Source organism: Cetorhinus maximus, chromosome 2 (genome assembly GCF_964194155.1).
Source record: "Cetorhinus maximus chromosome 2, sCetMax3.hap1.1, whole genome shotgun sequence".
Classification (NCBI taxonomy): Eukaryota; Metazoa; Chordata; class Chondrichthyes; order Lamniformes; family Cetorhinidae; genus Cetorhinus; species Cetorhinus maximus.
In genome coordinates, this window is record NC_135880.1 from 138,878,506 (window position 1) to 138,894,426 (window position 15,921).

General features: G+C 38.3%; 1 protein-coding gene across 5 annotated transcripts in view; it reads left to right on the top strand.

The window, feature by feature from the left end:
• Nucleotides 1–7,653, top strand: part of tnksa (tankyrase, TRF1-interacting ankyrin-related ADP-ribose polymerase a) — a 168,015-nt gene extending 160,362 nt beyond the window's left edge. For all 5 annotated transcript variants that reach the window (XR_013580461.1, XM_078570078.1, XM_078570089.1 and 2 more), the window contains 2 exons: nucleotides 1,242–1,398; nucleotides 2,780–7,653. Coding sequence is in view for 4 of the 5 variants with exons in the window: in XM_078570078.1 (XP_078426204.1) it covers nucleotides 1,242–1,398; nucleotides 2,780–2,866 (244 nt within the window). In the remaining variant the exon portion in view is untranslated. The remainder of the gene's footprint in view (nucleotides 1–1,241; nucleotides 1,399–2,779) is intronic.
• The last annotated feature ends 8,268 nt before the right edge of the window (nucleotides 7,654–15,921 follow it).

Here is a 15,921-nt window from a genome sequence, read left to right on the forward strand (position 1 = left end):
TCTCTCCTAGTACATTCTTCTTTTGGTTCTGCATAGGTTTTCCCTCATCTGGTCAACAAAGCCTCCTGACTGTGCTTTCGCTCACACACACACACACACTGCCTCTTTTCACAACAACCCCTCTTGTCCTCATAATGCATGTGCTGGCTGTTTTAAAGAGCCTATTCAATTAATCTCCGTCTCTGCTCTTTCCCTATAGCGCTACAATCTTTTTCCTTTACAAGTATATATCCAATTCCCTTTTGAAAGTTATGAATAATTTTTTTTTCCACCACCCTTGAAAACACTGCATTCTAGATCAACACAAGTCAATGCAAAAACAAAAATTCTCCATCTCTTCCCAGTTATTTTGCTAATCTTAAATCTGTGCACTCTGGTTACCAATTTCCCCTGCTAGTGGAAACAGTTTCTTACCATCTTATCAAAACCCCTCATAATTTTAAAACCACTATTATGTTAACCTCCTCTTGACATTCTCTTCTTTAAGGTGAATAAACCCAGGATCTCTGGCCTTGTTACATAATTGAAGTCCTAGTATCTACTCTGTACCCTGCCCAAGGCTTTGGAGAGTATATTTGAACCAGCTGAGGGTCCTTTAAGGAGCTCACCTGTGGATACCCAAAACCTTAGCCTATTCTTTCACTTTTCAGATGCTGAAGGACATGTTGCCTATTTCCAACAGTTTCTGTTGTTATTTGCTAAATTCTAGTTGACTTGAAGTTCTAATTCATATTCTGCAAATTTATTTTGCAAATTCTTTCATTGACATCATGGATAACTGCATTCTGTCTTGTGACAAACTAGCAAGATCAAGGGCTCAATCCCTGATCTGCATGGTGTTATCTAAAGAGAAAGGAAAACATCAGTTTGTGTTCCTGCTGCTAAATGTCTTTCCCTCCACTGCATCCACTCCACCCACCTCCCCGCAACTGCAGACCTGGATGAAGAAAATGCTTCAGATTCCAGTGTTTTGGTTTACATTGTACTGTGCTTTTTATATGGGTTCATTTAGTCCTGTATAATATAAACTCCCAAACTTCTGTTGGCATCTAATCTAGATATGTATATTTTTAATCATTATGAATATAATCTATGCAATATAATGTCTGAATCTATCATCAACGCTTAAGTGATGTAGTAAGTAAGCTTGTTCCGCCTCATGTTTTCCTATGTCTGAAGGATAATATAAAATTTAGGTCATATATTTAGTTCACAAGGCACTATGTTTATTTTGATTGCAGACAAATGCTCTTCTGTAGAGTTACACTCGGGAAGTCATTCCTACAGTTCAGTGCAATGAAGATGGCTCATGCCCCACCAGGGCATCATTCTGTGATTGGGAGACCTAGTGTCAATGGACTTGCTTATGCAGAATATGTCATCTATAGAGGAGAACAGGTACTGAACTTTCTGGGGATTGTTTATCCTTAACTACAGAAATGAATGAGAAACGAGCAATGTTGAGAGTCAGTTACTAGAAGATTATGAAGATTGAGTCAGTGTAATCATGTAAACATGAAAGCTTCTCATGTTAAATCTCATATTAATCATTTACCTGGTTAATTTAAAGTGACCATTGTCCATCTTGTGAATGAGTGTAATATGACTAACCCATATGGGGTAGTTTTTTGTGAACTCTGCCTGTTGCTTGAGTTTTAGTGTAATATTTTGTGCTTTAACTGTGATTCAACCAGGCTTTGGTAGACTGAAATATTCATAGTTCACAGACCTTAGCCGGTTGTTATCAACACTGATGTTTAAATTATCACACGATTTACCAGATATTATTGTACAGTGACACTGAAGTTGGAATTAAACTTCAGTTTCTTTGAGGATTTTCTGTAAAAAAAATTAGCTGTACATTACAGAATATTTTCTGATTAATCAAGTTGTATCTCAGCTGAACTAAAGAGTAATCCAGTTGGTTATTTAAGCCTACAATTACATATGAATATTCTGCCTACAAATTGAAGGGTGAATTCTCTAGGGATGCTACCCCTTTGAGTTGGATGTTATAGAGTAGCCAACTTGGCCAAATATTCAATTAAACAATTATTTTAAAAAGAAATTCTCAAATTAGTTGGCTGTTATGGGACACCAAGACAAATCCCTGTGTGATACCACAGTTTAATAACATTTGATCCTACCCTGCAAATACTAAATGTCAGCATGGCCCCATTAGCAGTACTCTCACTTCTGTGACAGAAGATTGTAGGTTCACTCCAAGACTTGTAAACACAGTCAGGGCTGACATTTCAGTACTGCATTGTCAATACTGGATGAAATAAGAAATGATGTGATGGATATTAAAGACTTCATTGCTATACAGCAATTAAAGAAAAGCTGGGAATTCTCCTGGTGGCCTGGCCAACATCTCTCCCCCAGTTAATAGAAATCAGACTAGGTACTCATTGATCTTATTGTTGTTGCGGGACTTTGATGTGTGAAAAATGGCGCCACCATTCGGCCAGCTCCAGAGGCACACAAATCAACAGCTAGGATAATTGTACCTGCCCATTCCCTTTGTTGCAGTAGATAGGTGACCTGGGATAATACGACTTTTGAGGAATGTAACCCAGTCTCAAAAAAAGTTCCTTATCTTAAAAGGCATGTATTTATTATTATTATGGTTATCTGGCAGACTTAAATGCATTCTTTGGAAAATGCAGCTCTAGATTTCACTAATCAAATGTTGGGTTTCAAGTTGCTGTTTGAATAGTATTCTGTCTCATTGTCCTTTGCATTTTAGCCATTTTAACACTTGCACATCTTTACCCAGGCATATCCAGAATACCTCATCACATATCAGATCTTGAAACCAGAAAGTCCGTCACAGCAGATAACGACAAGTGAACAGAAGTCATAGTCCAAGCGAAATCTTTGCACCAAAGTGAACTTGCACCTAAGGCTCTGTGTGATGAATGCCTTTCCATGTGACTGTTACAATATTTATTTGAGAGAAACTTTAACAATAAAACTGGTGTTTCAGTTTATGATTCTTTACTTCCCCCTCAAGAAAGAAATGTTGATTTCACCGCCAGATCCAAAAGCTGTGTATTGTAAATTGTCCTTCCCTCTCAAAGAATGCTTATTATTATTAGCTTTGGGCTACATTGGATTTACTATTTTTACTTGTTCTCCCTCACACCTCATTTTTCAAACGTACTGGAGCTTTTGAAGTGCTGTTGGTTGGGAACCTTGTAGGACAGTTAAAAAAAGTACCTCACATGGCTTCTAACCTTGATCACCATAGTTACCTCCATGGTAAATTCAAGTCCTGGAAGAGGTGATCTGTTATAACCAGCTTTGGCATTGAGCTGTCTCTTTTTAGCCAGCCAGTATATCTAATAAAAACTGAGGTATTTGAACCATAACACCCCCACACAAAAGGCAAAGAGCTGGTCTGTTTGTGAAGAGACTTAAGTTGCTTAATGTGGGGCAATGAATAAAAATTATGTAAACCAGCGATGCTGCTTCAACCAAGATCAGTGACGCAAAAGTCAATAGCTCACAAAAGTTAATAATCAACATGCAAATGAACATCTAAATCAAATGTTCTTATAGGGCACGTAATTTGCATGGGTATGGCATCTACAATAACAGTTTGGTTTTCCCAACTTTGAAGATTGTTCCATCTGTTCTGATAGTTTTGAGTATCCACTGAAGTTTTGCACTTTCACATGACCTAAGTTTAATTTTTGACATTTGTGTATAGTTCACATGAATGAAAACTTAAATGTTTGTCTGTAGTCTTAAAAAATGTGGATAATGGCTATATGTGTAAAGTATGAAGTAAGATTCTTCACAGATAACTGATGCCATCCTGACACTGCTAACAATAATCCCAACATTGACTAATGTGCAGCATAGACAAAATGGAATAAGCCTCAAACAAATATGGACAGTTGCATTGCATACTGGTTGATCATCCTATTCAAAATGGTGATGTGGAACAAAAGTTAGCTTGAAGTTTTCTAGTGCAACCTGATTGAGGAGTGTTGGATATCTATAAATAACAAAAAACACAACTCACTTTATAAAGCTTTCTGAACCGTGAGATTCTGTTAGCTTTGTGAATAAAATTTTAGACGATTGTGTGCAGCAAGACTGTAATTTACTCTGGGAGCATGATTCAGATGACAAAAACCACAAGAATGAAACCAGAGTACTTTATGGATGTCTTTAGAGCCCTGAGATTAAATTGCATTTTTGTGTGTCTTCAAATTCTATCATTTTTGAGAATAATCTCAAAATGAAGTGATGCTAGTGTCTTAAAACTATGCTGGAGTACATTAAAGCTGAGGATCTTATAAAGTCATCACTGCAGAATAATGATGCAATTTTTCAGTAGGCTTAATGGAATTTTAGTTCTAAAGCCAAACTAAATGGTAATTGAAAGTGCAGGATATAGTTTTCTGAAAATTATTACAGTATGATTTTTTTGGCGTGTGCAGAACATCCCTGATGTCAAGTATGCATTATGTAGCTGATCCAGTCATCATGTGTGCTTATTGTTTGATCCTGACTGGCTGCTTACTTGTACACTCAAATAGATCTGGTATCCCAATGCATTGTGGGAAATGAGAGTCTGATGGATGTTTTGTTCAAAAGGAGATAAGATGAATTAGATGTTTCTTTCGGGAGGGGGAGAGAAGAGTGTGGTGGTCCCATTCAGTCAGGTTTGTATATCCAGCCATAGCTCTGCCCTTCCACATGTGCCAGAGTTGATGTGAGTCCACGTACATGTCTAACTATCCATGTTAGCTATTTGTAGTATATAAGGAACCTTGCCCTTTACTGTTTTGGGTGGTTTGAACGTTGTTACCATGTTTTGCTGTTTAGGCTCTCGACCTCTGCTCCTTTTAGTGTGTTTTGCTCTTGAGACTATCATCACCTGGTCTCTCTCTTGTATTTTGCTGTTCATACTCATCGCCTACTCCAACTAGTGTGAACTGTTGATCTGGTTGAATTACTTGTATCTGATGTGATGCACAATGGTGTCATATTGCAGATGAAATGGATTTTCTTTTGAAATCTGTTACCTTTAATATTCAAAACCTTGAGTAAGTAATTAACTGTCTTCATCACAATCTGTTGACAATTCCTTGTATTTGTAAATGGCATCACCCTCCTTTTGTGTTTAGTTGTGCGTGCTGGTAACATATAATCCATACCTAAGTAACAGTAGTATCATTGATGATCTGTGGCTCTGTAAAATTGGAATGTTGTTTAAAAGCTGTTCTTGAGTTTCTGTAGGGGGCCCGGTGGACAGGGATAGAGTGGTTTGACCTGAAGTGAAATGCATTTGAAAAATGTTAAATTCAAGAATCTTTCATATTTATTGTTCAATGCAAACTTGTAGCAAATTTATCTTTTGAGTCACATGAAGTGTTAGAAGACACTGATGATCGCAAAACTAATTGTTGGCTAGTTGATTTCTGAAAATCAACTTTCTAGTAGTATATACTGACCAGTGCTCTAATGTGTTAGTACATCACTAATGTTAGTTGGAAACATTCTTACTGTGAGAATTTTCACATTATACTGATATGGTTGGTCTGCATTTGCTTCAGGAATTAGAATTGTAAGTGTTAATGTACCATCACACTGCAAGGTCATGTCGATATTCTGGAATGATTCATCTCTGAATAAGTGACTAAGTTAAAACTTCATTGTACTAAAGTGTTGCAAAAATAGATGTGATGATCTGTAAGCATATGTGACATCAAAGCAATGCAATCCTGAAAGGGGGTCTTGATTTTTTTCTTTTACTTATGAGAAACTTCACCCCTTAATCTGGGCTTTTTTTTTAAATGTACCTTGCAATAAAGTTCACATAACACTTGATGTTTAATGCAATTAGTTACACCTCTGCCCATTTCACAACTATATTCAGTGGTCAATTTGTGAATGTACCAGTAGATTGGGGTTAAAACTAAAAGCAATTTGAAAATTGTGACCATAACTATAGCTTGCAAGTAAATGCAAAGTTCCATACAAATGCTACATTTTTAATCTGTACTTGAATTTTTCCAGCGGTTTCCTACTATTTTATTTTCTCAGATTATGTAAGTGTTCACCTTTGGTTCCACAGTGTGGCTTAATTATTGGACAGCAACCTACACTAATTGTATTTCAAACCCTCATCGCTAAACCGTATCAGAAGGTGTAATCATTTAGAAAAGCTTGCTTGCTGCATGACTGAAGGTGTGTATAAGCTTATTTTTTTAAACAGTCTACATAAATCCCCAGAGAATGATAATTGCCTGATGGTTTGTTTTACAGCCAACATCACTGCAGTAAAGCTTTGATATGATGACCTTGTTTGCACATTTGTTTTACTGTTGTATTTAACAATTCACATTAATGCTGCATTCATGTATCCATTAATTTTATATTTTGCACAGATAATCACATTTTAGAACAATTTGAGTTATTTTAGCATATTTTAGTGGTTTGAGATATTGAGATTGCAAGTCGAGCTACATTTTTGTCTTGCCTTTAAGGAATTAGCAATGAGTGGACGGCAGATGGTATTATATGCAAGACGATTGCACAGATTGTTATTGGTAATACAGTTTTACCATCTACCAGCTGAGACGCAGGTATACATCAACAGAAAACCCCTGTTTTGAGCTAAATAAATTTTTGAAGGAGAAAAGTAATGTTTCTTTCACTTTACAAATCCCCGTTAAAGCAGACAGTTTAAGCTTTTTCAGTAGTTTGTCCATGACACACTTATGCTGGCCACTGGCCTACTATCAAATGCATCCACACTTCCCAAACTGTTGGCATAAGAGGTATTTATACTCTTTGAATAGATGTGTTTCTGTGCAGTCTGTAAAATGTGGCTGACAGTTCCATGCATAGACTGTGGATGATATCTGGATAGGATTCACCCCAAACACATACCACAGTTCTTAATAAATCAGCTCCCTTTGGTAAATTGATGTATTTGTCATTTAAATAATATATGCAGCAGAATTTAAGGAAAGAAAATCTTTTCAGTCCTTAAGTGAATTCACCAGACTAACTGCCTTCTTCATTAGGTTATGTAAGCTTCCTCCTCCGTCAGATTGAGCTGTATTTTTTCTTTTATTACGCCCTAGATTACCATTTACAGTATATGTTATGGAATGTATTATGTATTGTACTTGATAAATCAAGTGACCTTCTGTTTTGTATTTTACTTTGTAATTATGGTATTTTTAATATGCACATTTTGTCAATACAAGGTGCTAATGTTTTTGCAGGAGAACACTTGAAATGGGTGTTGAGTAATTTAATATAGATGCCATTTACTTTTCCAGTGGCTTGAAATTGTACGTATAAACAATGGAGACTGTACATATGTATTTTAGTTTGTAAATGTATTGGTAGTAATATCAATGAAAATAATGTTGGAAATGTGAATATGTTTACACCAACAAGAAGGAAGGGAGAGATGTAAACCTGATTGGTATAAATAGCTGTTTTTATTTTAATTATAATCTTGTTTTTCCCCCCTATCCTTTCATTTAAGTCTCTGATTATTCCTAAATTTCAGAGTGTACAGCTGTGTGGAAGGTTTGACTTGTAAAGATGTGCTGAGTTGTGATGTGTGTGGTACTGAAGTAACTGTTAATAAACTGCAGTGATGCCAACTTAATGAAACTTGTTGCTGTCTGAGATTTGTTTCTGAGAGTTGTGATGAGATCAAACACCGAGTCATACGGACTCAAAACTTTAACCCTGTTTCTCACTCCACAGATGCTGCCAGATCTGTTGAGTTTTTCCATAATTTTCTGTTTTTATTTCAAGTACTGAACTTATGTCAGCAGAGAAAAAGTATTGGCTAAACTTGAGGAAATAAAAGCCATCAAATCCCCAGGGCCTGATTACATCCTAGGATTCTAAAAGATAAATACAAAGATAGTGGATGCACTGGTTATGATTTTCCAAAATTTCATTACATTCTAGAATGGTCCCAGCAGATTGGAAATTAACAAATATAACTCTGCTATTGAAGACAGAATGGATAGATAAAACAGAATCATGGGCCAGTTAACCTGACATTGGCTGTCAGGAAAATGCTGGAATCTATTAAGGAAGTCTTAATGCACCTTATAAGGATCATAATATGATCAAAGTCATCATGGTTTTACAAAAATGTAATTGTGTTTCGACAAATCTTAAGTTCTTTGAGGATGTAATTAGGGGTGTAGATGAAGGGAAATTAGATATATTTGAATTTCCAAAAGGCATGCAATAAGGTGCCATATGAAAGATTACTAAGTAAAATAGGAGTTCATGGAGTTTGGGCTGATATATTGGATGGAGGATTGGTTAATGGACAGGAAGCAGAGAGTGGGGAAAAATGCATTTTCAAGTTGTCAGGCTGTGACTGGTGGAGTGCTGCAACGATCAGTGCTGGGGCCACAGCTATTTACAATCTATATTAACTTCGACGAAGAAACCAAGAGTAATATATCCAGGTTTGCTGACTATACAAAGCAAGGTGGGAATGTAAGCTGTGAGGAGAGCTCAAAGGGATATGGATAGGCTGAGTGGGCAACAAGGTGGAGTATAATATGGGGAAGGAAGAATGTGCTGGATTATGGGGAGAAGGCCAAGAGATTACCTAACCATCTCCCTGTGACATTTAATGGTATTACCATTGCTGAAACCCCCACTTAACCTCCAGGATGTTGGTACCATTGACCAGAAACAACTGGACTAGCTATATAAATACTGTGGCCACAAGAGCAGGTCAGAGGCTAGGAAATCTGCAATGAGTTACCACCTGACTCCCCAAAAGCCTGTCTACCAACTAGAAGATTCAAATCAGGAGTTTGACGGAATACTGTCCACTTGCCTGTATGAGTGCAGCTCCAACACCATTCAAGAAGCTTGACACCATCCAGGACAAAGCAGCCCGCTTAATTAGCGCCTCAACTACCACCTTAAACATTCAATCCCTCCACCACCGACGCACAGTGGCAACAGTGTGTACAATCTGCAAGGTGCACTGCAGCAACTCTCAAAGGCTCCATATACAGCACCTTCCAAACCTGCAACCTATACCACCTCGAAGGACAAGGGCAACAGATACATGGGAATGTCATCACCTGCAAGTTCCCCTCCAAGCTACACACCATCCTGTCTTGGAACTATATCGCCGTTCCCTCACTATCACTGGGTCAAAACCCTGGAACTCCTCCTAATAGCACCGTGAGTATACCTACACCACACGGACAGCAGCGGTTAAGAAAGGTGGTTCACCAACATCGCCTCAAGGGCATTCAGGGATGGGCACAGAAGCTGGAAGATTGTCTAGTTTGAAACTGAAGGAAAAATCTAGTGGTCGTCAGAGTCTTGTGGCAAAAGCACCCAGCAGATTAGCTTGGAAGTATTGGGAAAGTAACCAGAACAAGGGGCTGAGGAATCCATAATCAAGAGGCAGTAAATGAAAATCTTACCTCTGAGAATAGCTGGAACTGAGAAGAATTATAATAGTTCCCTGAGGACTGTGGCATACTTTTGTGTCCCTCCAAAAATAAATAACTTTCAGATTGAAGTGTCTTGAGGAAAAGGCAGGTGATGATATTCCCATGTATCTGTTGCCCTTGTCCTTCGAGGTGGTGTAGGTCGCAGGTTTGGAAGGCGCTGTATATGGAGTCTTTGAGAGTGCGAAGTAAGAAGTAAAATCGAGTGCACAACACAATTAGTTATAACCAAATTTTTAAAGCTTGTTTTGTTTAATTTTTTATGCAGTACAGCTTGTTTTAGTTTCTAAACATGAAATCTTGTGGCATAGTTCTGTTAGTTAAAACCAAGTATTCAGATTTCTCTTTAAATATTAACAGTCACCAACAGGATCATAACAGCCATCTGGATAACCAGCAGTCAATCTTTTAGGACTGACATGAGAAATTTCTTCACTCTGTTGTGAATCTTTGAAATTGTCTACTCCAGAGGGTTGTGGGTGCTCCATCATTGAGTATATTCAAGACTGAAAGATTTTTGATCTCTCAAGGGATCAGAGGATATGGAGAGCAGACAGGAGGAGGCAGAAGATCAGCTGTGATCATATTGAAAGGCGAAGCAGGCTCGAGGGGCCAAATGGTCTGCTGCTATTTCTCACTTTCTTCCCAATCTTCTTCACATTGGCACTGGTCAATAAAAATATGGGGACAGACTTTAAAAATTGAGTCATAATTAGAACGGATTTTGAGGTATAAATTATGAAACAATTGGGACAAGGTAGATGGGAACAATGTTTTCAGTTGTTGATGGGTCAAGAATGAAGAACCATAGATACAAGATTAGGTGCAAGAGATTTAAAACAGGGCAAGAGGGACTTCTTTACATGTTTATACAGAGAGTTGTGAGGCTATGGAATTCACTTCCAGGATTAGTCATTGAGGCAGGAAATGTCAGCATTCAAGACTAAATTGGGGAGGCAGATGAAGGAATATGGGAACAGGATGGGTAAATGTAATTCAAATAATTTACTTGGGGAACGTAAATGGTGCTATGGACTGGGTGGGCCAAACCATCTGTTTTTGTGTTCTAATGTTTATGTATAATTTTAACTCTTTCAAAATCCCAGTCCATGACTTGAGCACATATCCAAGTTGACATTTAAGCGCAGTACTGAGGGAGTGCTGCACTGTCAAGAGGTGCTGCCTTTTGGATGAAATGTTAAACCAAGACCCCATCTAACCTATTGAGTAGGTCATAAAACATTCCAGCATATTCCCAGTGTTTTAGCCAACATTCCTCTCAACTAACAGCACGTAAACAGATTAGCCAATGATTTATTTGTTTGCTGTTTGTCAGGCCCTTACAGCTTGCAAATCGGTTATGTGTTTATATGCATAACACTAGCAAACAGCATTTGGGGAAGGGAATGGAGAAACACTTCATTCATTGGTTGTACAGTGCATTGTGAGTACATGTGAGGTGTTATAGAAATGTAAATACATCATTTCTATGCCCACATATGACCCCAAAAAATGTAATTTGGCTTCTGAGTCAGATTTGCCCTGAATTACAGGATTAAGTTAGTCACTGCCTGCCAACACATTCTGATTTTATCTAGTTCAGTGTTAAAAACAAACTAAATTTGCAGCAATTACTGTGAGTTTTGCACTGCTATTGGTAGGGGCATTGTTACATATACTAAGTGTACAGTAACATTACAACATATGGGATGAGATGAGCGCATCTATACTGCTATCGTGAGTTGTAGAAGGAGGAGTTGGGATCAGAAAGATTTGCAATTGATAATTAATGATTACAAAGTTAGTACACTGGAGACCCTAGGATTGCAATAGACTGCTTGGATACAATCAAGTGATTCATAACCACATGCACCACCACAACAACCTTTGGCAAATATATCTCTACATCTACTGAGCTGATGTGGTAAAAGGACCATTATAAATGGGTCAGCTACACTTAAACTGCAATACTCATTGTCAGGAAATGCCAGACTGAATTAGTTGGTGGCAGCCTGAGGCAGATGGATCATGGATTCAAGCCCCACTCCAGGACTTGAATATGAATCTAGATTGCACTCAATGTTAGAAATGCCATCACTCTGACAAGGCATTAAACTGAAACTTTTTTTGCCTGGTGGCATTAATTATCGCATGGCATTATTTGAGGAACAGCAGTGTTTCCTCACCTTGCACCCCTGCCCCCAGTGTCTTGCTCAACCAGCACTGCCAAAAGAACAGATTAACTGCTGCTTTATCTCGCACAATGATAGTGGCTGTTGTAATATGCCTTTAAGGGATAGCAGCATGACATCACTAAAAGGGAAGTGTGTCATGCCACCCAGTCTTTGTTCAAAGGCAAAAGTGAAACTAAGCATGCATACGCAGCTCTGCTGTTGATGTCTTCAAGCTCTCTGTCCATGTACATCTGTTCTCATGTGCCCAATTTTAATAAATGACCCCACAATGTGTTTGCCCAATTTCTTATGAGTGATTGATGCCTTTACATCATTATAATAACACAACAATTAACTACTGCTTTATCCCGCATAATGATAGTGGCAGCACTTCAACAATAATCCATTGTTTGTGAGGTAGCTTGAGGGGTGTCATTAGATGCTGTACTGGAAGAAGAGACCAGATTCAGGGAACATTGCAGCATTTGAGAGAATAATGAGTAAGGTGCAGAAAATTGTTTATCACTGATCTCACCCTCGTTAGAGCTTGTGGTACTTACTGCACAACATATCCTACTGCTTTTCAGAACCTTGGAGAAGAATGACAGCAAACCTAAAGATGTTCCTATAACCCGGAGGCAGTAGAAAGGTCATGCTGGGTGTTGTCAGCATATATGTGGAATATGTCCACATGGCTATACATGAGGACAGCAGGTAGATCAGGCAGAGGAGCTGTGAAGCATACATCCTTGGAGACTCCAAAAGTAAAAATGTTGGGGCAAGAAGAGAAGTCTTTGCTGAAGCTGCTCAAACTATGACTTGATGAGTAAAAGTGGAATAAAGCAAGGCAGTCCCTGAGCAGGCCAATGACGGAGAGGCACTGGAAAAGGATGGTGAGGTCAACTGTGCCAAAGACTGAAAATAGGATGAGGACCATTTAGCTCTTTAAGTATGTTCCTCTATTCCATTAGACCATGGCTGATTCTCAACTTTTCTCCATATCCCTTGATCCCCTTACCTAACAAAGATCTAATGGAGATAGAAACAGGAATAGGTAATTCAGCCCCCTGAGCCTGTTATATTTTCTATGAAGGAAAATGCACCATTATCACGTGCATAAAGGAAGTCATTTGTGGCTTTGATTAGAATCACTTCTGTGGTGTGTCAGGGACAGAAACATGATTAGAACACACAAATAAGGAGCAGGAGTAGGCCATTTGGCCCCTCGAGCCTGCTCCACCATTTGATAAGATCATGGCTGACCTGATTGTGGCTTATACTTTCAACTCTACTTTCCTGTCAACCCCCTATAACCTTTGACTGCCTTGCCATTCAAGAATCTATCTAACTCACCCTTAAAAATATTCAGTGACTCTGCATCCACTGACCTCTGGGGAAGAGAATTCCACAGATTTATGACCCTCAGAGAAAAAGTTTCTCCTCGTCTCTGTCTTAAATGGGATACCCCTTATTTTTAAAATGTATCCCCTAGTTCTAGGGGAAACATCCTCTCCGCATCCAAGCTGTTAACTCCCCTCAGGATCTTAAATTTCCACAAGACCATCCCTCATTCTTCTAAAATCCAATGGATACAGGCCCAACCTGTTCAACCTTTCCTCATAAAATAATCCCTTCACTCCAGGAATTAGTCAAACCAAAACTATACACAGTACTCCAGGTGTGGTCCCACCAAAGCCCTGTACAAACGTATCAAAACATTTATATTCCATTCCCCTTGCAATAAACAACAACATTCCATTTGCCTTCCTAATCACTTGCTGTACCTGCATTCTAATTTTTTGTGATTCATGTAACCAGGACACCCAGGTACCTCTGTACTGGAGAGTTCTGAAATCTCTTTCCATTTAAATAGTATACTGATTTTCTGTTGTTCCTGCCCAAGTGGACACATTCACATTTTCATACATTACACTCCATATGCCAAATTTTAGCCACTCACTTAAGGAATCTAAAAAGGGATATAGGTAGGTTATGTCCTCTTCACAACTTACTCTCCCTATCTTTGTGCCATCAGCAAACTTAGTAACCATACATTCGGCCCCTTCATCCAAATCATTGATACAAATTGTAAATAGTTGTGGCCGAACACTGAAACCTGTGGCTCTCCATTAGTTGCAACTTGCCAACCTCTAAATGACCCATCTAGCCCTACTCTGATTCCTGTTAGCTAACAAATCCTCAATCCACGTTAGTACGTTACCCCCTATACCATGAACTCTGATTTGCATAGTAACCTTTGATGTGACACCTTATTAAATGCCTTTTGGAAATCCAAGTACACCACATATACCAGTCCCCCTTTATCCACATTGCATGTTATTTCCTGAAACACAATTTCCCTTTCACAAAACCATGTTGACTCCGCCTGGTTGCATTGAGATTTTCTAAGTGCCCCGCTATAATTTCCTTAACAATAGATTTTAGTATTTTCCCTAAGACAGATGTTAAGCTAACTGGCCTGTGGTTTACTGCTTTCTGCCTCCCTCCTTCCTTGGATAGAGCAGTTACATTCACTATTTCCCAATCTGATGGGACCTTTCCAGAATCTAGGTTATTTTGGAAAACTACAAACAATACATCTACTATCTCAGTATCCATTTTTTTAAAGACCGTGTGCTGAAGTCTGGGGACTTATCAGCTGTTATGGCACAGCCAATGGTAAATGCTGAGTTGTTCAAATCCCAGAGGGAAACTTGAGACAACTGCCATAACTTGTTTTGCAATTTGTATAAATTTCGAGGTGCATGCCTTGAGTTCAGTAGTAATAAGACTACCAAGTCTTACAGGCTTCTTACCAAACTAAATTAAACCTTTATTAATAGAAGAAATTATTTTAAATACATACATAGATCTACAAATTACTACTATAATAACTTATAAATCTTCTAATTAATCTACTTCCCAGTTACACTATCATTAAGGCAACAGTAAAACATAGATTCTAAAAGACCCAGGCAAAGTAAATGATACCCTGAACAATCCAATTCAAAGTGAGTTTCTTCAACTTCAGTTCTTTGTAAAAAGCAGCTTGAGGCTTAGATGCTGAAGGCATTTAACACTTGTTAGATCTTAGAATGCCTAGCCTTACACACAGTCCCCACTCCTTTTTCCCCTTTGAATGCAAATTCCCATTGTTTCACTATATCTTTGGACTTTACTTCCCCAACCATAAAAATCTCTCACAGTACTAATTTTACCAGTAATCTTTGGGAAAAATAAACACACTGTTTCTGAACTTCATCTGGATAGGTGATACATTTCACCCCTCCTTTGAAAGCAATCTAGTCTAGTTTATTTAAAAATGCAAATGTCCTTTTACACCTTACATTCTAAACTTCCCTCCACGTTTACCTACTTAACATTTCAAACCTAGCTCATCTTCTAAACATCAAAGCCTTCAGACCAGCTGCCTTTAATCCAATTAAGTCTCAAACACGCACACACACGCACACACAGATACCACTATTTTACAATAAATTCCGATAACATTATTATATCTTCCTGACACAGCCTTTTGTTCTAAGAGTATTGCTGAAAAAAGAGATGTCAAATCTTTTCGTCTTGCACTCATCAAGAGACTTCGCAAGAATGCCAATATAAGGGGAAAACAACAATTTATACTGTATGCGAAGAGAGTGCTGATTGGTTGGCAGGTGGACTCTGATTGATAGAGATGTTGCCATGGAGAAAACACCAGTGATGGTGACTGCCAAGCATTGTTTGAAATTTAAACCAGGCAGCTTGACCCTGGTCAAGGCATTGTTCTGAGGAATGAGTCAGCGAATGGCTGTCACTTATTTTGTTTAGCTGCAACAGGTACAATGCAAAAAACGGGGCCCTGTGTATTAATATATGTAGCTTCCAGTACATGCAAATGTGCCACACAGCGAGCCCGACTGACAATATTAAATTGGTCGTTAGCGTTATGCTGGTTGTCAGCATTGTGCCTGTTTTTATATTTCTAGCTGGCTTTTCCTCATACTCTAATCTCTCCTTCCTTTTTTAAAATCATTCTTTGCTGGTTTTTAAACTCTATCCAATCTTCTGACCTATCACTGATTTTTGCAGGACTGTATGGTTTTTCTTTCAATTTGATACTATCTTTAACTTCGTTAGCCACGGGTGGTGCGTCCTTTTCCTAGAAAGGTGCATCCTTTCTTTCTCACTGGAATGTATCTTTGCTGACTTATATGAAATATTTCCTTCAATATCTCAAAAAGAATTTTGTGGGAAAGATGGGC